The following is a 24,463-nucleotide window of genomic DNA, read 5'->3' as shown; positions in this document are numbered from 1 at the left end:
ACAAGTTGAAATGAATTGAGACGTTGAATGACTGATGGCGGAGAGAAGGGAAAATTGAATTTAGTATAGGCAAAAAGAAAACGCCGTTGCCGGGGATCGAACCCGGGTCACCCGCGTGACAGGCGGGAATACTTACCACTATACTACAACGACTTTGTTGATGTTAAAATGGTCTCTGTACTATTTATTTGCTTTTCAAAAAGAATATGCAGTAATGGTTAATTAAGACTTGATTAGTCGATTTATTTATTTTTCTGAGATTATCAATTTACTAATAATATAAAGTATTCATACTAAACATGGAGTTTTTAAATTTATTTCAATTTTTTACAAAATCTGTGTTAAAAAAACAAAGAGGATGAAGATCAATAAATCATTTATAGATGGTACCTCTTCAAGAATAATTTGAAATTGAATCTCTATAACGTGTCCTTCTCTACTTGTGTCAAGGGTGACAATTAACGTACATGTAACCAAAAGGGATAACTTTGACCTTACTATCTTATGTGATAACCCCTTATCTTATAGTGTTGAAATATACACACCATACGATGTTTAGTATTTCTTGAAGAAAAAATTATCTCTTTATTTCATCACAATTAGATGTCTAAATTATTAAGAATTAATTTGTCTAATTTTTTTCAAAGATAATTTATAAATGAAGACTTAAAAACACAGTTCTGATCGTTGAACTACAAGGTCAAATGAGCCTGACTGAGACGTGGGTATCGATTTGTCACTCCAATGGTTTAATTCCTAAAATTTTCTTTGCCAATAGGGGTGTCAAGTGGGCATTAACAAATCCACACAAAGTAGCATACTCTATGTCTTCTCCACCGTTGGAAATAATTATAAAGGGTTCTAATTATAATAATGATATCGGATTATTATCCCAAATCATCACAGTTCATATGAAATGAAACCTAAATGTTCGGACACCACGAAAAGTTTGAGAGGAATCATAAAGGGACAAAAATCTAATTAAGAGTTTTTTTTTTTTTTTTGTTGAGAAATTCTATGATTGCATTCATAATTCATAATTAGTTGATGTAAATATGACCGCTACTCATCGTGATTAATTAGAAATGACCACTAAGTCAAGTAATTTATGAAATTAACTATGAAAGAGTGTTTTTTTAAAAAAAACTTGTGTTGCATCTTTGATGGTTATAACACATTGACAGATAACATTACGCGACGATGTGATTGTGACATCCAATTTCCGAAACTGGTAAACGACTAACACACTATACTCGTTTTGACACGTGGACACGATGCCTCGTGATTTCTTTCATCACTGGATTATTTCTCTCGTGGCTGTAGTAGGGCCTCAATCTTTTTTTTAGCAAAAGAATCCCAATTTACACTCCGGTTAACGGGTTCACCACAGAGATGGCAATGGGCAAAGAGGAATGTTTTATGCTTTTTGGGTAAATGGCAAACATGAAATTACACACCATAAAGACGGGCAATCTTCTTTCGCAACCGCCGTGCGCCATTTGTTCATCAGCCAGCCTTCCGTACATCTCTTCGAGTTCAAGACCGTTACAAGAAAAACCAAAGAAACGGTCTTTCTTCTTTCTTCTTTCTTCTTCTTTTTCTTTTCTTCTTCAAGGAACCCTGTCAACCCTCTAAACGCATTGGCTTTGTATAGCTAGAGAGAGAGAGAGAGAGAGAGAGAGAGAGAGAGAGAGAGAGAGAGAGAGAGAGAGAGAGAGAGAGAGGTAGATGATTTTTATTTATTTTATTTTTTTAAATGTCGATCATCATCGTTGATTGTTGTGTAAATTAATATAATTAAATAATTAAGGCCAGAATTAAGGGAAAGCTAGCCAGCTAGGGCGGTTGAGGGTTTGAAGATTATAATAAATGGCCGGCGGAGGGGGTGGAGGCAGGGAGCTGGATCAGACGCCAACGTGGGCTCTGGCCACCGTCTGTTTCATTATCATTATTATTTCCATCGTTTTGGAAAAGGTTCTTCATATGATCGGACATGTACGTACAATCTCTAATTTTACTTTAAATTGCATTTTTCTTAATTTATTTTTTGAATATACTTATCCTGTGCTTTCCATATTGCAGTGGTTTGAACATAGAAAAAAGAGTGGATTGCTTGAAGCTCTTGAGAAAGTGAAAGGAGGTAAGTACATGTAGAAAACGCCATAAAGGATAATTTTTATTGCTTAATTTATGTTGTTAGTCTGTGAATTTAAACCCAAAATAACCCGACGAGAGAAATGTTATGTTTTCATTTCTTTCGTACTTTGAGTTTGAGTATATATGTGTTTATAATTCCATTATAATCTCATTTATTTTTTTTGTTTTGCTTTTGTCTTTGGTTTTCGTTTGTTTGGTTTGCATGGTTGTGTTTTTGGGCACATGCATGCATGCAGAGCTTATGGTTTTGGGATTTATTTCTCTGTTGCTAACATTTGGGCAACAGTACATCGCTAAAGTGTGTATTCCGATAGAGGCAGCAGACACAATGTTGCCTTGCCCATACAGAGGGGAAGAGAAAGAAGGAGGTGGTGGTGGTGGAGATCATCGTCGCAGGCTTTTATGGTATGAACGCAGATATTTAGCTGGTGGTGGCGATGGTCCAGGCTGCAAGGAGGTAATTTTACTGTCTCATTTTCTCCATGAGTTTTGGATTTTTTTTTTAACTAGTTGAATGTGTATCGTGATGCAGGGAAAAGTGCCGCTCATATCTACAAATGGATTACATCAATTGCACATCTTCATATTCTTTTTAGCAATATTTCACGTTGTATACGGTGCCATAACCATGACACTTGGAAGATTAAAGGTCGGTTCAAGACTCTATTTTTGTTTTGATATATCCATCTGCAATTCAAAGGAGTTTTAGTACTAAAACCCTAAAATAAAATAAAATTTTGGTGAACCGTTGTATTTTCCTGAATTTGTGCAGATTCGTGCGTGGAAGGTATGGGAACGAGAGATGGAACATGATAATGAATTCAATGGTAAATCATTCGACAACGCAACAGCTACTGATTGTTCAACACTTGTCTCTGTGTTCAGTGCTAAATTTGGAGCTTTGTATTTTAAACAGATCCTACAAAATTCAGGCTTACTCACGAGACATCATTTGTTAGAGATCACACAAGATGTTGGACTAAAAACCCATTTACCTTCTATTTTGTAAGAACCATGTTATTATTTCCTCTGTTCCCTATTTCTAGTTCCCTGTGAGATGCTTGCAATCCCATGATCGAACACAATTATCGATATGGCTAATTTATTGCAAAAATGACCTCAAATATAGACAGTTTCGATCATTGAACTGCATTGCGGGGTAGCTCCACGAGAATGTTCTCATTATTTTTCAAATGAGGACATCCTCACTTGAAAACTCTCCTCTATTATATATTCAATAGACACACTAGAATGCAGTTTTTCTCAATGATTGTCTTGAATATTCAAATTTGTTGGCAGGTAAGCTTTCTTCGACAATTCTTTAGGTCCGTCCGCAGGGCCGACTACTTGACCATGCGACATGGATTCGTCACGGTATGTTTCTCTAGAATTACATGAAACAATCTTCAGTTCATTTTAGTATTTTTAGCATGATGACTGACTTTAAGTGTTTTCTATATGTATGTATATGTATAGGTTCATTTAGCACCTGGAAGTAAGTTTGACTTTCAAAAGTATATCAAAAGGTCATTAGAAGATGACTTTAAGGTAGTTGTGGGAATCAGGTAAAAATACTAAAACATTTTGTTTTCATCAAATCTGTGGGAAATGCTCTTTTCTAACTCTGTATTTTGATGGTGCTGGCAGTCCACTGTTGTGGACTTCAATGGTTCTCTACCTGCTTCTCAATGTTCATGGTTAGTTATTTCTCATTCTGTTTCATTAATTCATTTTTTATTTATAGAAAATTTGATATAGATCCAAATTCTCATTTAAGAGTTGGGTTTAATCCTCGGATAACTTTTTTGCTTGGCCTTTTGTTTCAGGATGGGAGGCTATGTTTGTGCTGTCCATACTTCCTCTTGTTGTAAGTGTTATTTTAAAAAAAAAAATTTGTTCTGGAAATTAACTCGCAATTAATTAAATCAATTTAATAAAAATTAATGGTTTAAGAAAAATAAATAATGACTGAGGCTTGTGTTGGTTGAAGATAATATTAGCTGTTGGAACAAAGCTGCAAGCAATTATATCTCAAATGGCACTTGAGATCCAAGAAAGACATGCTGTAGTCCAAGGGATACCTCTGGTGCAAGTCTCAGACAAGCATTTCTGGTTTAGCTGGCCTCAGTTAGTTCTTTATTTGATCCATTTTGTCCTGTTTCAGGTATATTATTAGCCCCTTTATTTGATCCATTTGTGGAAACCATGATCAAGATTTTGAGTTTATTATCTGCCACCTAATTGTGCATTTCATTTTTGCAGAATGCATTTGAGATAACATATTTCTTTTGGATATGGGTACAAATTAGATCAAACCACCTTTCTTTATTTTGATTATTTGTATATGTCACTTCTGGCATTCGAAATTTAAAAGTTTTCTCTTGAATCCTAATGCAGTACGAGTTTGGGATAAGATCTTGTTTCCATGATAATTTCGTTCTTACAGTACTCAGAGTTGCACTTGGGTATGTATATCTTCTCTCTTTTTTTCTTCTTTTTTAACTTTTCTAATACTCATTAGAGTCATACCCCCATTGAAGGTCTCGTAAATTCGGGCTACGTACTGCCCTAGTAGATTTTATTATCTTACTTAAGAGTTATGTTCTCGTGGTAGACTATGAATTTGAAGCACACACATTCGGCCAAAATCAACCTAATCAATGAATGGTCTATGATTCACAGTCTGATAATAGAACATCTTCTATTATCATGAACATGTTCTTCCTTATTCCTAGACGGTGCTTTAACAGAAATCATTTGAGTTTGTAATTAACGAGACATGATTGAACCCTCCAAATTACTGAATAGTGAATGTGATTTGAGCAGGGTATGCGTCCAAGTTATGTGCAGCTACATCACACTTCCCCTATATGCATTGGTTACGCAGGTACAATTCACTAATCACTCCACTATGTATCCTTTTTTTTTTTTTGTCCATATATAACAACTGTTTTTTCCGTTCTTGGGAAATCATAGATGGGATCAACAATGAAGAAGTCAATCTTTGATGAACAAACTAACAAAGCTTTAAAGAAATGGCAAAAGAATGCTGCTGCAAAGAAGAAGAATGACGGGAAGCCGGCAGCTAAAGCCAGTGTCGATTCAGTAACAAAGGCTCCACAAAAGGCTGAAATGGAAAAAGGTCCATCAACTCCTGAACAGACGGCAAACATCATGGCCAGTGTAGATATTCAAGGCAACACGAAAGACCTCCTAACAGGAGGACCATGAGATTATGGTGAGATTGTGGCGCTGAATGTGGGAGAAAAATATTGACAATATTGTTGAGGCTCCAGAGAAAGGCCATGCATGCACCATTGGTTGTGACATTTTGCAAATTGACCAAATTATTAACATGAACCTAATCTTCTACAAGTGCCAGGCCAGAACACATCTTGAGTTCCTGATGAATAACAACATGGGCTCCAATTTATGTGGCGATCGATAGTCTAGATCCCTTCTTTGTATGTAATATTATTATTTCTTTGCAGTTTTGTTATGAAACCAATATCAGCAACATGGTGGATTCATTTGGTTTAAATTTAAAGTTGAAGACGCAAGCAAGCACCTTCTAAATTTAGCTCATCTCAAGTTCTGTAAATTAAGACATTATCAGTCACCATTTTTTTCATACTGTTCCTTTAGTCTATGTTGTTGACCCAAATATTTCTCGGCCCTATATAAATGACAAAAATAATAAACCAAATATTTGACTGGGAAAAATGAGCAATTGACGTCTTTCTTAGGATGTGTGGATGTGGGGCGTGCGAGTGAACGTTTTGGCAGTGTGGATGATGCACTGGATTTGGACTTCTGATCAAAGCGATTGTGGTCGAGAAAAGAACAAATCTCAGCCGTAGATTCCTCTACCTTAGCACACAAGGCTTTCTTAGTGTTAATCAATAAAACAAGTATGGCAAATAACCTAGGAGACTCTCGCCGAGTATGGCGGTCAAGATGGTGCTCCAAGAACTAGATAACAAGAATTGGATGGTTCTCGAAGCAACAAATACTTGATCACGGACTTCACTGATTATACCTTCTTTTAAGTCCCAAGATGTATCTGACTCTAAGCCAGAATGAGTATTAAAATCCCACTCCAAACTCCAAAGACTGAGAGACATTGATAATAAAAAAGAGATGGATTATTCAATGGCTTTCAATTGGGAATTCTCCTCCTTAGCGGAATATGCAACATACATGCAATTTAACATGTTGGCGTGACTTGTGGATATTGACTTACTTTCCTTACACACTAAGAATTCCTATTATAATTGTAATTGATTTACTTTAATTCCTGATTTCCTACTGTAAATAGATTTAGGAATTTATTATTTACTTACCCATTCAGGTTTTGTTGTATTATAAATATGACCTCCTACAAGGAGAAGAATACACAGAAAATTCCCACAAACAAATATTCTCTCATAGTTTTCATATTTTAGCATGGTATCAGAGCGGCGATCTTGGGATTGCTGACTCTAGTTTCTAAACCCTAGCCGCCACCATGGGGGAGGATGACTCTTCTAATCCTCATGGCGGTAGCACCACTGCTTCCTCCTCTCCTTCTCAACCAACCATAGCCGAGTTGAGTGCCAAGGTGGCTCAACTAATGCAGATGCAAACTCAGACCTCGAAATTGATCCTAAATCAGGATCCTACCAAGACGACCCCGACTTTGACTCAGACGACGACCCCGACCTCGAATCAGACGACGACCTTGAACCCGAATCAGACAACGATTCCGACGACAATTACCTATGAAGCTTCCGCTGCACAGATTGGCATAAAGTTGGATGGCACCAACTATGCCCTATGGTCCCAAGTTGTAGAGTTGTATATCTCCGGCAAAGACAAATTGGGATATATTAATGGCGATCTTCCGCAACCTCCTTCGACTGCTCCAACGTTTCCTCGTTGGCGCACCGAGAACTCTATTGTGAAGGGATGGCTTATCAATTCTCTGGAGCAGAGCTTGATTGGCAATTTCATTCGATTTTCAACGGCAAAAGCAGTGTGGGATGCAATTGCCACAACTTACTATGATGGCACTGACACTTCTCAGGTTTATGATCTGAAACGACGAGTCTCTCGTATGCGACAAGCTGGTGGCTCCATTGAAACCTATTACAATACTCTCCAAAGCTTATGGAGAGAAATTGATTTTCGTCGTCCAAATATGATGGAGTATGAAAGTGATATCAAGCGCTATAATGATATTCTGCAGGAAGATCGAGTTTACATATTTTTGGATGGCCTTGATGATCGTCTTGATAAGGCCCGAAGTGATGTTCTTCACATGACTCCATTCCCTACTGTTGACCAAGCTTATGCCTATGTTCGCCGTGAAGAAGTTCGACAAGCAGTGATGATGGGTTCATCCGATCGAGCCACTGGTGCTCGCTTAGCGGCCAAGAGTGCGCCTCGATCAGGTCCCCCTACTCGTGCCGGCCAGCCCCATAATTCCTCTACTGCAGCCCACCTTCAGATCCAGTCATATGCTACTGCTGCTGGTGCGCCACTTCCTAAAACTATCCCACCTTCCCGTCCCAAGGCTCCGACTGATGGAAGTGGTTGCACGCACTGTGGCAACCTCAAACATACCCGTGACACCTGTTTTAAGCTAAATGGTTATCCTGATTGGTGGGAGGACCTCCGCGCTCGCAAGCTCAGAGAAACTGCTAGTAATTTTGGCCGTGCTGCTCTTGTCTCTACCGAACCCCCATTAGCCTTGTTCCCGCAGGTAGATCCTCCTGATCGTCCCGCGCTTCCGGATGTCTCAGGTAACTGTGGTTATGCATTTCATACTTCTGATCTACGAGATACTACTGGTTGGATAATTGATTCTGGTGCCACTGATCATATGACCTTTGATCCGAATGATTTTTTGCACACCACTACACCCCGCCGCACAAGTATTGCCAATGCAAATGGAGTTACCTATCCTGTGACAGGGGCCGGCACTGTTGCCCTTTCACCTTCTCTGTCCCTTTCTAATACTCTACTCGTTCCATCTTTGTCCAATAAATTAATGTCTGTGAGTCAGGCAACTGAACAACTAAATTGTTGTGCACTAATTTATCCTTATTTTTGTTTACTACAGGATATTCTCACCAAGGAGATCATTGGGCGTGGTACTAAAAGAGGGGGGCTGTACTATGTGGATGACTTCAGTATGGGACGTGCCAATAATGTGAAGCATCCGTCTGATGACAAGCACCGACAAATTTGGCTCTGGCATCGACGTTTGGGGCATCCATCTTTTGGTTATATGAGACACTTATTGCCTGAATTATTTTCTGTATTTAAGGACTCAGATTTTAAATGTGACACTTGCATTCTAGCCAAGAGTCATAGAGCATCCTATCCTTTAAGTATGAATAAAAGTACTATTCCTTTTGCTTTAATTCATTCTGATGTTTGGGGACCCTCACCTATTTCTACTCATTCCGGTATTCGTTGGTTTGTCACATTCATAGATGATTGTACACGGATGACATGGCTTTATTTGATGAAAAATAAGAATGAAGTATTTTCCGTGTTCCAATCTTTTCACAAACAGATGGAAACACAGTTCAATGCTCGAATCCAGATTCTTCGCTCTGACAACGGTGGAGAATTTGTTAATCATGATTTTCAGACTTACTTCCAGACACATGGCATTATTCATGAGACAACTTGCCCCCAGACACCACAACAAAATGGTGTTGCCGAACGGAAGAATCGTCATCTCCTTGAAACAGCCCGTGCTCTTCTCATTGGTGGCCATGTTCCTCGTCATCACTGGGATGATGCTGTTGTCACTGCTGTCCACCTTATCAACCGCATGCCATCTGGGGTCTTGAACTTCAAAACTCCATTACAAGTGCTCACGCAACACGGGCCTCTGCCCTCTGTTTTGGTGCTTACCCCTCGCATTTTTGGCTGTGTGGCTTTCGTTCATCTCCACAAAAATCAACGAAGCAAACTTGATCCATGTGCACTTCGTTGTGTTTTTTTGGGTTATGCCACTCATCAGAAAGGCTACCGATGTTATCACCCTCCTACCCGGCGAACCTATGTCACTTTGGATGTCACCTTTCTAGAATCAGATATGTTCTTCTATGACCCAGCATCTAATTCTACTTTTCAGGGGGAGATACCGAGTGAAGAGCTCAATTGGAGCAGCTTGGAACATGAGGATATTCATCTATGCACGAAGATTGCTCTCGGGCAAGAAACAATAACAATCGATCGTCCCGAGTCTGGCACGTGCGAATGCTCTCTGCCAAACAACGATCGATCGCCTGACCTTTGCGAAGATGTTTTTGATGCGAGTCATACTCTTACAGATAACTCAGAACAACAAGATGAAGACCCCCCCTCTCATTCAACAGTACCAACGAACCAATCTCCTGAGAATATCTTTGAGGTAAATACTCCTACTAGACTTGCAAATCATGTATCCACTGAGAAGCTGTCTGAACCACTCAAGGCTTTTGTGGGTCCAAGCTATAAAAGAGGAGATGAAAGCTCTTGAGAAAAATCAGACTTGGACATTGGAGACTATACCACGGGAAAAAAGACTATCGGATGTAGATGGGTGTTCACTATAAAACATAATGCAGATGGATCTATCGAGCGATACAAGGCAAGACTTGTGGCAAAAGGGTACACACAGACCTATGGTATAGACTATGAAGAAACTTTTGCACCAGTTGCAAAGTTAAACACCGTCAGAGTCTTATTGTCCCTTGCAGCTAATTTGGATTGGCCACTACACCAGTTTGATGTAAAGAATGCTTTTCTACATGGCGAACTCACGGAGGAGGTGTACATGGACATTCCTCCTGGATATAATACTACTCAGAGTGGAACAGTTTGCAGGTTACGAAAAGCATTGTATGGATTGAAACAGTCACCACGTGCATGGTTTGGACGGTTCACCATGGCAATGAAGAACAATGGTTTCAAACAGTGCAACTCTGATCATACTCTGTTCTTGAAACATCGAAAAGGGAAGGTAACAGCATTAATAATCTATGTTGATGATATGATTATTACTGGGAATGATAAACAAGAAATATCACAGCTACAAGACTATTTGGCTACTGAGTTTGAGATGAAGGATCTAGGTGGACTCAAGTATTTCTTGGGAATTGAGGTGGCTCGATCGCAGCAAGGCATATTTCTCTCTCAAAGGAAATATGTCTTGGACTTGTTGACGGACATAGGAATGCTAGATTGCAAACCTGCGGACACTCCTATTGTTCAGAATCATCATCTTGGAGAATATCCGGATCAAGTTCCAACTAACAAAGAAAGATACCAAAGGTTAGTGGGAAGATTGATCTATTTGTCACATACTCGACCAGACATTGCTTATGCAGTGAGTGTTGTCAGTCAATTTATGCACTCTCTAAGTGAAGACCACATGAATGCAGTTCTTCGGATACTTAGATATTTGAAGTCTGCACCTGGAAAAGGACTTATGTTCTCAAAGCATGGTCATCTAAATATTGATGGTTATTCAGATGCAGATTGGGCAGGTAATGTAACAGATAGAAAATCCACATCGGGTTACTTCACATTCGTGGGAGGTAATTTGGTGACATAGAGGAGTAAGAAACAGAATGTAATAGCTTTATCCAGTGCAGAAGCCGAGTTTAGAGGCATGACTAAAGGGATTTGTGAACTTCTTTGGTGAAGAAAGCTGCTTACTGAACTTGGGTATAAACCTACATCCACAATGAATCTCTTTTGTGACAACAAGGCTGCTATAGCCATTGCACAAAATCCGGTTCAACATGATCGTACTAAACATGTTGAGGTGGATCGACACTTCATCAAACAGAAGCTTGAGGCTAAAATGTTTCAGTTTCCTTTTGTGAAATCCGAGGATCAATTGGCGGATATTTTGACAAAGGTAATTTCCAGTAAAGCATTCCACAATTCACTGGATCAGTTGGGCATTGGCGACATCTATGCACCAACATGAGGGGGAATGTTGGCGTGACTTGTGGATATTGACTTACTTTCCTTACACACTAAGAATTCCTATTATAATTGTAATTGATTTACTTTAATTCCTGATTTCCTACTGTAAATAGATTTAGGAATTTATTATTTACTTACCCATTCAGGTTTTGTTGTATTATAAATATGATCTCCTACAAGGAGAAGAATACACAGAAAATTCCCACAAACAAATATTCTCTCATAGTTTTCATATTTTAGCATAACAGTGATCTTTTTAACAGTGATCTTTTGCCATTTACTATGCAGTACACATGCAATCCAACGGCTGAAATTAAACTTATATAAGTAATTCTTAACATAAAATACTTATTGAAGAATCTCCCCCTAATATCATAACCCAATACTATAGTGGAAGTGAAGCAAGTATGGGTATTATGGTAATTTTATAAAAATAGGAAGTGGATAGGGATATGGTATTATAGGTCGCTTTAAAAACTGGCCTCTCTGTTATTCCAACGGCCATGGCATCAATAAGGTGCTTGACCGTTAATCACCCTCATCATTATCATCCACGGTTGAGTTCAAGTTCAAAACCCAGCAAAAGCACAAGCCAAGTAGTAGACAAGGCAGAGCAAGTGGTTCGAGTTTCAGTTCCCATTTCCTCATTGATTTCAAGAAGATGTGCGATTCTGATCACTTGGCTGCCTCTGAGCCTCATTTCAGCGTCTCCGCCTTCGGAGGCCAGAGAGAGACGCAACAGGAAAGTCATTCCTCTTGAAGACTACCGCACCACCCGTAATTACTTACTCTAACCCTTTCTCTCTTCTTAATTAATTTATCTATCAAGTCTACTAATTGCCTATGCATGTGGGTTGCTTCCATTTCTTGCGATTTCATGTTCTTGTGATTTAAAAGTTAAATAAGTTCAAAACTTGTGTGACTCTTGATTTTCGTTTTGATTTTGAAGGGTAATTTGCCCAAAATAATATGTATAACTACGAGTGTGTTCATGGCGAATTTCGTCCCAATGGGCATGGAATATCTTGTTCTAGACCCAAAACAAAGAAAATAAAAAATTGGTTGACAACTTATTAGATGCAGTGCTCAGGCCACAATTCGGTCTCTCAAACTATATTTGGGCAGTTTTATCTGGAAAATGGTTGATTCAGTTCTTTTTTTTTTCCTTTTATCTTCTTATTTTGTTGTGTCCATGTGGAACTTAGATGATAGTATTAGGTAAAATTGTCTGTTTCGACTGTTGCAATCCATGTAAACCTAGATTTGGACAAGAAGGAAAGGAAGATAACAAATGGATTTCAACTGATTACTTGCATATAGTCATTTCAATCGTTTCTATCCAAATCCTTTCTTTGAAATTCCTGTGTCCAGATGGAGCGTAACTTTGTGTTCTACATGTAATTAGCATTTGAATTTAACCCCTATTGCTTTTTTGTTACCTCAGCAGCTGATGGATTGAAATATTATGATTTGGTTGAGGGAAAGGGTCCAGTAGCTGAGAAAGGATCAACGGTTGAGGTATAAATAGAATTCTAGTTTAAGGAGAATGATGTTTGTTATCATGCCTTTCAGTTCTCGCCTCTGTTTTTGACTTGCACATACTTCACAGGTTCACTTTGACTGTTTATATCGTGGGATTACGGCTGTATCAAGCAGGGAATCTAAACTCTTGGCTGGAAATCGTAGTATTGCCCAGGTTCTCAACTTTACTTTTGTGGGTGTGTTGAGAGCTTCTGCATGTTCATATCATGCACAACCCCTTTTTTGATCCAAACCAATAGTCATTTGAGGCTCAACTCTTTAATCCATGAATGAATTCCCAATGCACAATTCCTTGTTTTCTACTAGCCATACGTGTTCAAAGTCGGAGCTCCTCCTGGGAAAGAACGAAAGCGTGAGTTTGTGGACAATGCAAATGGTCTATTTTCTGCACAAGCTGCACCAAAACCCCCTCAAGCAATGTACTCGGTAACTGAGGGGATGAAAGTAGGGGGGAAGGTGATGGCATCCTCCTTTTATGCTTAAATACATACATGCTACATGCCTATTTATTATTATTTCGAACATCTCCATTGACGTGTCGGTATTACCCATTTCTTTTCCTTCCTTTCTCACCTTTGAACTTAGAAGCTTTTCCATAATCAGTTTCTGGTCTCCTTGCAGCGAACTGTGATTGTTCCTCCTGAGGCTGGGTACGGTCTAAAGGGCATGAATGAGATCCCTGTAAGCACTTTAAACATCATTTGTTTTCTTCTTTTTTAGAATGCTTTGTTTGGTTTACGAATTTTAACTCCCACACCTTACCTAGGCATCATCAAGTGTCATCCTTTTATTTTTTTTTCAACTGTGCTAGTATATTTGTACTGCAGTGGCATTGTTAGTTTCTAATATATTCCTTGGATTGAATATTCTTTCTTACTTCTGTCACACCATTCCGCAGCCTGGAGCGACATTCGAGCTAAATTTGGAGCTTTTGCAAGTGATTCCACCTGAAGGAAAGTGAGCCTGATGTAGGAGGTTGTGAGAAGTTCATGTTTGAACAACCTTTAAAAGAGTAGTGATATAGCCAGCCTCAAAGATTCTTTCGTATGTAACAGAAAGTTTTGTAATTGCTGAATCAGTTCATGGTATCTGCAATTTCTGTATGCAATTCTAGTATCCGTTCGAAAGAATAAAGAAAATCAGGATAACTGCTGTAATTTGACATTGCACACCGTTCATGTAAATTTAAAGCTTGTTACAGATTCTTTATTTTGTTCTATTTTATTCTGTTATAAGTTATGATTGAGTCTCGGATTTTCACTTCTATCCGACTGTTTTCACGAATGTAATTCCAGTGTGCAGTCGAGCCTTGCAAATATTATGCAGCAACTAAAAAACACACTGAAAATCATGAACCATTCAAACCAAAACCAAACCAAACCAACTAATTCAACAAAGCACAATTAATGCTAATGCATGCAGAAAAGTACATTGGGTATGCGAGTCGGGTACCCACAAGAGAGAAAGTGGGTATTACCCGTACCCGTTGGGAACGAGGTACGCGCATGAGTTATTAACATTTGGCGTTTAGTAAACTTTTTATTAATATTTGACGTTTAGTAAACTTTTTATTAAAATAGCATTGCTGTTCTATGAAAATAATTGATATTAGATTTACTGTGAGATAAAATAGTTTGACAATAAATGAAAGCCCCTCATTAGTTGCTTTCTCTTATAACTTTCTCTCACAACAATTTTTAACAATAAATGATTTTCTCATAGTTTACCAAACGAGTTGGACTTCCCAATTTTTTTTTAAAATCACTTATCACCCCAAATAAGCAATGTCAAACGATAACTTTGTGTTCCATGCATAAAATAATGTTGGCTGTGTTTGCAGATTAAACGAGTCCCTTACATTTTTAGTACAATGCAATTTCAAAACAAAACTAAAAGCAACTAGTCCTCTTTCTATTTAATAATTAATAAGTTCCGGAAAATATTATAGCAAGCGCAAAATATACCCATCTCTTATATCTCATCAATAAACTCAACAAGATCGTCAACCTCCTGCCTCAAGGCAGTAATTTTCTGCACTTGCGAAGCAACCCGATTCTCGATTTCCCTTCCTCCATATTTCTTCTCATAGCAATCCACAATGGTAGAGTGTTTCACCATTAACCTTTCTTCCAAATCCTTCACCTTCACCACCAGCTCCTCCACCTGTATACACAAACAATATTAAATACAATAATTAAAAGATGTACTGATAGCATGTCTGCACGCTATGCGAACCCACTGTATGGAGAAGATAGTGTTTGGCAGTACATATACGAAAATACCAATCCAATGTCAACTTCAAGTAGCTAAACTAATATATGAGTTTCACTCGCAACTTCATGTTGCATAAAGTTTGGTTCATTTAACCAAATTGTAAAATACATAAATTGCAACTAAAAATAACCAACCTTAGGCAGTAGATGTGCAGCCTGCTGAGATGATTGCAAGAATGCCAATAAGGGCTTCATCTCTTTCGAAAGCTCTTTCAACAAACCATCAGCTGCTTTTCGAGCTGCTTTACAAGCTTGGATGTCCCCTGTCCGCGAAAGATCACGTAATGATGCTTCCACCTTATCATGTATCACGAGGCATCGGGTGATAATATTTCGGATCTGCTGAATTGCTGCTTGCACCTAGAACAAGACATAGAATAATAACTGTCTTCTTATTGTAAATTATTTAAAAAGAAAATACTAGACAAAAACCTACTTCATCCCACTGCAGTTTGGCCAAATAAGAAGCAGAAGATTTGGAGATGGACATGTCCACATGCATGTATACAATCCCAGTCACAAAAAGGAAGAAAATTCCAAAAATCAACATCAAGGGTTCCCAAAGCATTGCAAGGCTGTTGAATTTGTAATAGACCTGCAAATGAAGCAAAATAAAATTACTGTGTGAAACTTAAGGTCAAATACAGTATAATCAGGGAAGAGAGTAAAAAAAGGGTCCACTGTCTTAACACATATGTAAGCAAATTCGCATAACTCTTGTTATCTAGAAATGAAACCGTGAAAATTATTATAAATTATACTACAACATAATACAATATACAGAAGTTAAGAAATCTATAGATTAAAGATCTTAACATTCATGGCATTGATACATCAACAGGAATATCAAACAAAGTCGGATACGAGTGAAAAGGTAGGGAAGAGGTCTAAAAGCAACTTCTGCAATACATGACAGGCAGCAGAGCTGTTCTAGAACATTTTTATTTTCACTTCCGATTTTTACAAAAAGATAAATAAATGAATAAGCGGATTGATTTTACATTATAAGTACTAGAAAGATGTAAAATACAATTAAGCACCGAAAACAGAAAACTGTTCTGACTAAGGTGAAGCAGAAAGCTTGACAAAAAAACATACACAAGACTTACCACTATAAGCATCAATTGACACTTGCAAGCAACTATAAACCAAAAGCCTTTTTCTCTTTAAGCAATTTTAGAAACTTAAATAACATGTGTCTTTTTTTTTTATAGGCCACTAGAAGGGGTCAAAACTTTAATCAATATTAGAAACTAAAGTAAATGTGATATTATTAGCAGAATAAAAAAATAAAAAAATACTTATCCCGTAGTCATTTCCTGTTATTTGAAAATGGGCACCAGTAATACCTGGAATTTCTGATTATGCTCAGGCACAGCATTAGTCTTTTCCAGTGCAACCACTGGCCTACCAACAAGATCCAAGTGGGAAAATTTTTTCTGTAAGAATCGTAGACATATTTAATTAGAAAAACTCTTTCATCAATAAAAAAGAAAACGAAAAACATAGCCTTTTCAAAATAGACAACGAGAAGAGGCAAAAGAGAGATATTAAAAAAGTTGTACAAGCATGAATATGGGATGACATTAAAACTTGGTCTATAATACCTCTTGCCATTGTTTTAGAGGAAATGGAGCAGATACAGATATATCTTTAGAACCCTCAGGCAGAACAACCTGCAGTTTACAATCACCAAATCAAAAATACAGGAAGAATAATTCTTTTAACATAATCTGACTCCAATTCATGCTTTTAATACTTCCCTGGTATCAATAGACACATCCAACACATTGAAAGGAAATCATATGAAAGCAACTCAGTATGACCATCTGACAAATAAAGTAGCCAACACAAGTTGAATAATAAAGGACAAAAGAATCTAGTATCAATAAGTCATCGCATTACCAACCTTCACAATGAGAGTGTCAATGACCACCTCATTTATAGGGCAACCAAAGGAGATATTAATGAAGCGTTTTCCATCTGATTCAAACAGAAACTCGTGAAGCGGTAAGCCATATCCAATGGTAAAAGCAGTTCTCCAACCACCAAACATAGGATACCTAGGTTCGATTTCCAGTTCTGTCTGAAATGATGCATAAAAGTTGAGTAAAATAAGGAATAACAACTAGGAATAGTAGTTCACACGAGTTCAAATTATTACCTTCTTAAAATCACTCCATAAGTTAGATGTTGAAACATTGCCTATTTCATCCCTATAATATACAGAATGAGCTCTTGGTGGCAATTTTGCAACAAGACGCCTAATGGCTGACGCACCTCTGACATGAGGTCTGGCTTGATAGTCAAGCCTGCAGAAGAAATAAGAAGGAAATTAAAATTAAGCTCCCCACTAGCACAGCACGAAATGAACAAAAATAGAAACAAAAAAAAGACCTTGAAAATTCTCCCTTGCTTTGAGCACCTCCATGAACAAGCTTGTAATGCTCTGTTACTTGAATATTACCCCAGTGGGAAATCTCTATCTCTCGCACCAATTCTTCAGCAACAGCAAAGGGTTGATTGCTCTCAAAATGAACAACTATAGGTGAGTACGAGTAGGGAGGAAGATTCTCATAAGGACCATATTTGATCTCTGAGCCAATATTCTTTGTATTTTCTATCCTTGTATAAGATTCAATTCTTGCATCGGGCAATTTAACACTGAGTGTTTGTACCTTGACTGCATAAGGAGAGAGATAGTGTGCACTGTCCTGAAACACTAGGAGCTGAATGTCAGCCTGTGTAATTTTCTCAGGAAATGGTTTCAATGCATGGGTGAAAACAGCCAATACATCAAAAGTGAAGCTGTCCCCCTTGCCCAATCCCTTTGGTAAAGACACTGAATAAAACGTCAAAGAAGGAGGCATGTCTTTAGCGTGAACAAGTTGAACAGGGTAACTAATACCAGAACCTTTCACTTTTCCTTTCCCTTCATTGGGGGTTGCCGTCAGATGCGCCAAATGTTTTGCCTGACTCTCAGGAAAGGCCAACAAAACTTCTGAAACCAAACCGCTTCCCGCATTCTCCACCTGCAGAGTGCAAACGGTATGAGTAAAATTCAACATATGTGTCCATTTTAAAATAGTGCTGATATACAAACATGTGTTTTTTATTTTTCTTTTCCGAATGAGGATAACTTTCCATGCATTCTTGGGATTATTCTTTTACTTATCAATTCACTAGAAGCACACATAAGAATTCAAAAATGAGAAACATATTTCGTTGAGTGTCAAGCATAATCAATGTTAACATACGCAACAAGAGAAGGAAAAAAAACCAATGAAGGGTATGAAAAGGGGACTGATGGGGCACCTTCAGTGTGGAAGTGATGCGCGCAATTTGTGATGTCAAATCAATCTGCAACCAACCAACCAACAATCAGAGGTCAATGTCGAATGAAAAACATTCAACTACGAACGAAGATCAAAATACACCCAAAAAACAAAAAAATGCAACTTTTATGAATGAAACTGCAATTAGCGATCCTAAAACATCAACAACAAAGAGAGAGAGAGAGAGAGAGAGAGAGAGAGAGAGAGAGAGCACTAAGTAGTGACACATTGAATGAGAGGCCTATCAACTTTGGATGAACAAAAAAGATAATGAGAAGATGGAGATCTCAAACAACATTGATAAAAGAAAACTCCAAAACCCCAATTCAGAAAAGAAGGAAGGGGACGGGAGACTTACGCGTCGGTCAACCTTGGAGAGGACCAGATCCGAGAGCGCAGGTGCCCATAGAATGGTGAGTGCCAACAGAAACACATCCAACCTCAAACCCATTTTTCGCATCTCTTTCTCTGTTTCTCACACTCTCTCTTCTCTTCTAACATATGTAGCAGCAGCAGCAAGCAACACGCAGAGGTTTTGGGTTTTCTTCTTCAGGGTCCAAAACGACGACGCATCGATGTAAGGACTGGTAGTGCATCGTCAACAGTAACTACAGATGAAGGAAATGCTAATGGGAGGAAGCAAGGAAGCCCAATCCACTTCTGGAAGGCCCAGGTGGCCCATTGGAGCATGAGCAGGGCACGTGCTGACACCTGACGTGGCGATCAATGATTGGGGTGGGTCAGGCCAAAAACGCACGTGATTAAGGTCTTTGCTTTGCTCGTCCTAATCCTAAGATAACTGGAGGAAGGACTAGTAGGGTGAGTGTCTCTTCACTTTCATTTCCCTACTCCGCCATATCCAGCTAGGGTTAGGGTTTTGGGTTTCGGTGCTCAAATGGAGACCTCTTTGAGATATGGTGGAGATGCTAAAGCCTTAAAAATTCATGCGAAGGAGAAGCTACCACTCGATTCCAAAACCCATTTGCAGGTGCTCTTTCCTTTCCCAATTTTATTTAATTTTTAACTGCACTCTGCGTTTTGCTTTCTTGGTTTAGCAAAATTATGATCCTTCTTCAACATTCATGTTTTTTTCTGGTCATCTACCGTCTCAGTCTGTAGCAATTAGAATGCTAGAATATCTGGGAATTCTGGCAATTCAATTGAACTAAATGCTAAATGCTAAATGCTTGATGTTATTTTGATTGTGTGTCAGATTCACGGAGAGCTAGATACTAGACTTGGAGTTCCAACTTTTGGTAGAGCTGTTGTAAGGCGCTTCTACCCAGATGTAAGTAAATCTTCCAAAATTCAAGTTGTATCAGCCTAACATCATCTTGTTCCTTTCACGACTTTGATCGTTAGTTTTTTAATTGATATTCCTGACAATGACAATCACTTGTAGTTTTCGGCAAGCCTTGGAGTTGGACTGCAGTATGATAGGCGCGAGAAACTACGGTACACTGTCCGAGCGAAAAAGTCCTTCCCTGTGACAACGGATGGGCTGTTGAGCTTTAATGTTAAAGGAAGATGCGATCTCGACAAAGAATTTAAAGAGGTTGGTACAAATACAGTGGTATCATTTTAACCTTTGAAAATACTTATATCCGCGTTTCTTATAAAATCACAGAACCAAAATCTGGTTTTCCACTCCCTAGAATGTATGTTATTCCTTTATTCCTACTTAAAGATAGAACCTTGGTACTATAATGTCGGCTCTAATTCTTTGACAGAGAAGCTCCACAGGAGCTGCTGAATTTTCTTGGAGCATTTTGAACTTTCAAAGGGACCAAGATGTCAGGCTCAAACTTGGCTATGACTTGTTGGACAAGGTATTGTTCCTTTGCTCAAATTCCAACGATTGTGATGGTCTTATTTTACCTTGTTGAACTCATATATCCAACAATAGCGTCCATCGAATGAACAATTAACCAGATCCTAAGAACAACGTTGCAGAATTTTTCTTTGGTTTTGTAAGATTATTTTACCTTGTTATATTTTATTTCCCCGTTTCAACGACTGAATCCAATATTGGAGATATTCTGTCAAATTCATTTCCACTTTTCAATACTTTCCTTGTCTTTCCAACATTTCGAGGTCACATCACTTTCTTTGTTAACTTTCTGCTGCTTATCTATTATTCCCCACCCCCACTTTTTTCAGGTCCCATATATGCAGATCAGGGAAAACAATTGGACCCTCAATGCTGATGGTAATGGTAAATGGAACGTGAGGTATGATTTGTGAGAAAGTGAAACTTGAAATACTTCTTTTGTAGGTCAGATGTGTTACTACGAAACATGTTGTACTGTATTTTACTTATAATTGAGAGCCATTGTGCTAAAACTTAGTGAAAATTGAAACTGCAACATTTGCAGGGTCATTCTTTATTTTTTGCTCTTATATTTTTGCTACCCTAAACTTCTACCTTTCAGTGGTAACTAATGGAGATTAAAACTTGCTTCCATATTGGAGTATTTTGCATGTCTCCCAGATTTTAATCTCAATTTGTGACCCCAAGGCCATAAATCTTTTGTCATGAATTGGGTGAATTGTGTGATTCTTGAGGTGAACCATGCGAGTTGTACTAGCGGATGGCTTCAGTTTGCACCAATAACTTTTGTGGCTGTATGGGTGTTTAAAAAGACAGCAGTCGGGCCATTGGATTTGTATCTTAGGGGGAAAATAGAGAAAAAAGATTGGAAAAATGTCTAGAAAGCGTTGTCGCTGTAGATTATTGACCAATGTTGAGAAAAGTCAGACGGATGGATGTTTGGCATCTGCGAGGTTAGGAGAAGGAACTTTGGAAGGGCGAATGTTTCAGTTTATGTTGGTGGATGAAGTATGTACGCATACAAGTAAAGTACCAAGGTGCGTGAGTTGTATGGTCTGGAGGAGGCTGATCTTATTTTAGCTTATGCGGTTGAGCAGGTACAGGTGCACTGATAGGCGAGCTCATATGGCAATGGCAATGGCAATTACTGGGTTAAATTTGGTTATTGGGTTGACAAAAGAATTAGACGACAATGGGCGGCTTGGATAAGTTGTGGAGATGGATATGGAGAGTGGACGTGCCAGGTAAGATTTTATTTGGAGATGATGTTAAAATAAATAAAATAAAAAAAAGGGGTTCGGGTGGAAACTGTTATGATGCGTGCCTTGAGCATGAGGATTTTGGTTTTGCTTGTTCTGCACAAGCAAGCTCAACTAGATATTTCGCAGGTGGAAAGGGAGTACGCATAATCAACTTGCCTTGGCTTTTAAACTTGGGAGATCCTATAATCACTCGTAAATATTGTCATTTTAATTTTTAAACATTTGAAGATTTTGTTTTGCATAAGCCTTTTTCTTTGGGGCCTGAAATAATGGCTATGCTCAAAATTTGAGGATCGGGCCAGTGTCGAACCATATGCCTAAGAGATTAGTAGCAGAAAAACTTGTAAGAATAGGGGATATTATTATTTTACTATTTTCAATTAATTACAGACTGGTATGTAGAAAAGTTATCACATATTACATGGTACGCATGTCAAGTTTAAGGGAGAAGATTAGAAGAGAAGCTGCATCGACGGACAATTAGAGATCAGAGACATGATCAATCTCAATCTCTAATGAAAAGGACCCAAAATCTAATCTTGTGCTTCCTCTTCCCATGAGTCTTAAGACCCTTCGAGACTAGAGTACCTACCGATAATGAAATTAAATTTAATATAATGTCAATCAGAGAAAGTTGGAATCTCAACCATTTTTCAGGTACGAAATTGGTCCATCGATTGTCACACTGGTCACTGTCCACTTCCCTAAATCGGGGATAGTGGAGACGAGTTGTCTCACATATAAAACAACTGTAATGTCCTTCCATCACATGTGCAGAAAAATGCACCATTAACTTCATATCGAGTATAAAAGAACAAAAGTGTGACACTAAAATATATTATTAGTGGACAATGGAGATGGAATTATACAAAATAGCTCCTGTAAGAAATCCACACTATTTTATTTTATTTTTAAATATTTTGAGTTATAAGAATTTGACATATGAAAAAATAATAAAGTAGGTCAGATTATTTATTATAATTCCTTTTTTGTTTTCTTTTTGGCTGATCATTACAATAATTTTGTTATTTTTTTTAGTAATAGGATCAGTCAACAAGCCTCAAACTGATTTTCTTCCGACCATAAAAACGTTTAGTCACACATTGGGCAACCACCAAGCGACCAAAACCCAAATCACTCACTCTCTCTCTCTCTCTCTCTCTCTCTCTCTCTCTCTCTCACCAAATTCACATTCATTCACAAAACATGACTCGTCCTCTGCGACTGTTAGGCGGCGCCTTTAACCCTCCCGCGCTGTTTTCCGAACCCGACGATGAATCGTCAGCCAACATGGGCTCCGACTCCGCTTTGATCCTCCTCGCCCTCTTCTGCGCTCTCGTCTGCGTCCTCGGCCTCCTCGTCGTGGCTCGCTGCGTCTGGCTCCGCCGCCTCGCAACCGCTGCCACACCTCCTCCTCCTCCTCCGCTGCCGACTCCTCCGCCGAACAAGGGGTTGAAGAAGAAAATCCTACGCTCACTCCCGAAGCTCACTTACACGGCGGACTGCACTTCCAAGTTCACCGAGTGCGCCATCTGCCTCACCGAGTTCGCCGCCGGAGACGAGATCCGGGAGCTGCCGCAGTGCGGCCACCGCTTCCACGTGGCTTGCATCGACGTATGGCTGCGATCGCACTCGTCCTGCCCCTCCTGCCGTCAGATTCCGGAGGTTTCCAGTAAGTGCCACAAGTGTGGCGGCTTCCCTTCTCTTTCTTAATTGATATTTTCTTAATTATTCTTAACTTGTAAATTTTAATTTGTAATCGTAAAAAGCATTTCAGTTCAACGCTTAATTTAATTGTTAATTAAGAAGAAGAGAGGTCACAGCTAGCAAGCTAATTAAGCTAGCTCTACGCGCCCAGCTGTTACAATTATGAACTTGGGTTGGGAGGCCTCATCGATCGATCCCATGTTATTAATCATATTAGCTGCCAATTAATTAACACTCAAATCTACTCACATTCCTACTAACATCCTTTGTGAGCATTTTGTGTACCACCACTTTTCTCCATACTTGACATGTAACAATGGTTTCTCAAATATAAAATAAAGAATTAACTATGATTATATCAATGAACGTCAAGTATTGAGAACAATGATAAAAATATACCTTAAGTTAAAACGACGAGCAAAAATATCATTGTGCTTCCCTTATTTTCACTTGATTTTTCATTTAAGAGATTGTTACACATTCATGAACTATTTTCGATTTTCCTATAATTTTTATTATTAAATCGCAAACCCTAAAGAAGTAGAACTTTAACACTTGTAATCCACAGCTCAAAATTGATATAGATAAATGACGTGTGTAAAATGTAGAATCCATTTTATTTTATTACCTATAACTGTTTTATGTTTCAATTTCAAGATGGACCATAGAATCAATGTCTTTTTTTAAAAAAAAGCAATGGGATGGGACCAGTAAAAACAACAAAAGTAGATCAATCAATTTAATACAGGAAAAGTCGATTAAAGATTTTTATTTTTATAATCACGGTCGAAGAAATTAATTAGGAAAGTTGAAGGTTCATGTGCAGTTTGAGTGCGTTAGGGAATGAAAACAAAATTCAGATATCAAGATGAGAAAAAGGGAAAGTGCATGCATCTTGCATGAGGAAGCAAACAGGGTTAGCTACAAAGACGGGAATCATACATGAATCATAAAAACAGATAATTTGAATTATTGAGGGTTGTGTCAAATAATTTTATTTAAGGGACATTTTTTAGGGTCTTTTACGAAAAATTAGGCCAAATAGTGAACCAAGCACTCAGAGTCGCTGCGAGGAGAGCTTGGAAGGCCCAAGCCGAAGTCCCAAGTTAGAGCTCAGGTTTGTCGTGACTCGAACCTTCTCATGACGAGGAAGAGAAGAGATGCTTCAGCATATGTTTATAGGGAATGGATTCAAATTGTATGAAAAATTGGGAATTTAATTCAAGATGCTCAGTAGTAGATATTCAAGGGAAGAAAGAATTGAGAGAGACTAGAGAGGGAAGAGAGCAAGGAGGGGAGAGAGGCTTTGAGGAAACAAATTAAAAATTACAACATATATTTTAAGTCGTTGGATCGTTGCAATGACCGAACTGAAGCTAA

The 24,463-nt window shown here is 38.4% G+C and overlaps 6 protein-coding genes and 1 non-coding gene across 8 annotated transcripts; 5 read left to right on the top strand and 2 right to left on the bottom strand.

Annotated features, from left to right (window-relative positions):
- TRNAD-GUC lies at positions 82-153 on the bottom strand. The gene has a single exon. It is a non-coding gene; the product is annotated as a tRNA-Asp (tRNA).
- Positions 1,598-5,388, top strand: LOC18776402 (MLO-like protein 9). Its single transcript, XM_007211046.2, has 15 exons — positions 1,598-1,995; positions 2,083-2,140; positions 2,394-2,614; positions 2,690-2,806; positions 2,930-2,984; positions 3,074-3,162; positions 3,457-3,531; positions 3,634-3,722; positions 3,805-3,854; positions 3,984-4,024; positions 4,148-4,321; positions 4,420-4,455; positions 4,555-4,622; positions 4,984-5,044; positions 5,134-5,388. The coding sequence occupies exons 1-15, from the start codon at positions 1,870-1,872 to the stop codon at positions 5,386-5,388; spliced, it is 1,515 nt and encodes a 504-aa protein (XP_007211108.1). The 5' UTR covers positions 1,598-1,869.
- Positions 6,665-9,492, top strand: LOC109949171. Its single transcript, XM_020563912.1, has 5 exons — positions 6,665-8,203; positions 8,261-8,458; positions 8,798-9,022; positions 9,290-9,369; positions 9,489-9,492. Exons 1-5 carry the CDS (start codon positions 6,665-6,667, stop codon positions 9,490-9,492), a joined length of 2,046 nt encoding a protein of 681 aa, XP_020419501.1.
- Positions 11,591-13,912, top strand: LOC18777100 (peptidyl-prolyl cis-trans isomerase FKBP18, chloroplastic). Of its 2 annotated transcripts, none has more exons than XM_020563345.1 (6): positions 11,591-11,910; positions 12,578-12,651; positions 12,743-12,829; positions 12,982-13,131; positions 13,297-13,356; positions 13,574-13,912. In XM_020563345.1, exons 1-6 carry the CDS (start codon positions 11,637-11,639, stop codon positions 13,634-13,636), a joined length of 708 nt encoding a protein of 235 aa, XP_020418934.1. In that variant the 5' UTR covers positions 11,591-11,636; the 3' UTR covers positions 13,637-13,912. The 2 variants fall into 2 exon arrangements, with proteins under 2 accessions (XP_020418934.1, XP_007209549.1); XM_007209487.2 differs by having other exon boundaries at positions 11,630-11,910; positions 12,581-12,651.
- On the bottom strand, positions 14,457-18,855 carry LOC18776553 (dolichyl-diphosphooligosaccharide--protein glycosyltransferase subunit 1A). Its single transcript, XM_007210217.2, has 10 exons — positions 18,642-18,855; positions 18,264-18,308; positions 17,346-17,980; positions 17,113-17,260; positions 16,858-17,034; positions 16,556-16,624; positions 16,298-16,387; positions 15,385-15,543; positions 15,084-15,308; positions 14,457-14,838 (listed from the first exon to the last, which is right to left on the bottom strand). Exons 1-10 carry the CDS (start codon positions 18,741-18,743, stop codon positions 14,647-14,649), a joined length of 1,842 nt encoding a protein of 613 aa, XP_007210279.1. The 5' UTR covers positions 18,744-18,855; the 3' UTR covers positions 14,457-14,646.
- LOC18776544 (outer envelope pore protein 21, chloroplastic) lies at positions 19,071-20,747 on the top strand. The gene is made up of 5 exons (XM_007209653.2): positions 19,071-19,271; positions 19,497-19,571; positions 19,686-19,838; positions 20,014-20,112; positions 20,444-20,747. Exons 1-5 carry the CDS (start codon positions 19,179-19,181, stop codon positions 20,525-20,527), a joined length of 504 nt encoding a protein of 167 aa, XP_007209715.1. The 5' UTR covers positions 19,071-19,178; the 3' UTR covers positions 20,528-20,747.
- Positions 22,396-23,294, top strand: LOC18776010 (RING-H2 finger protein ATL80). Its single transcript, XM_007209644.2, has one exon. The coding sequence runs from the start codon at positions 22,583-22,585 to the stop codon at positions 23,087-23,089; it is 507 nt and encodes a 168-aa protein (XP_007209706.1). The 5' UTR covers positions 22,396-22,582; the 3' UTR covers positions 23,090-23,294.

Source organism: Prunus persica, chromosome G5 (genome assembly GCF_000346465.2).
Source record: "Prunus persica cultivar Lovell chromosome G5, Prunus_persica_NCBIv2, whole genome shotgun sequence".
NCBI classification, from domain to species: Eukaryota; Viridiplantae; Streptophyta; class Magnoliopsida; order Rosales; family Rosaceae; genus Prunus; species Prunus persica.
The sequence above is the reverse complement of the archived record's forward strand: the minus strand, read 5'-3'. Positions and strand labels throughout refer to the sequence as shown.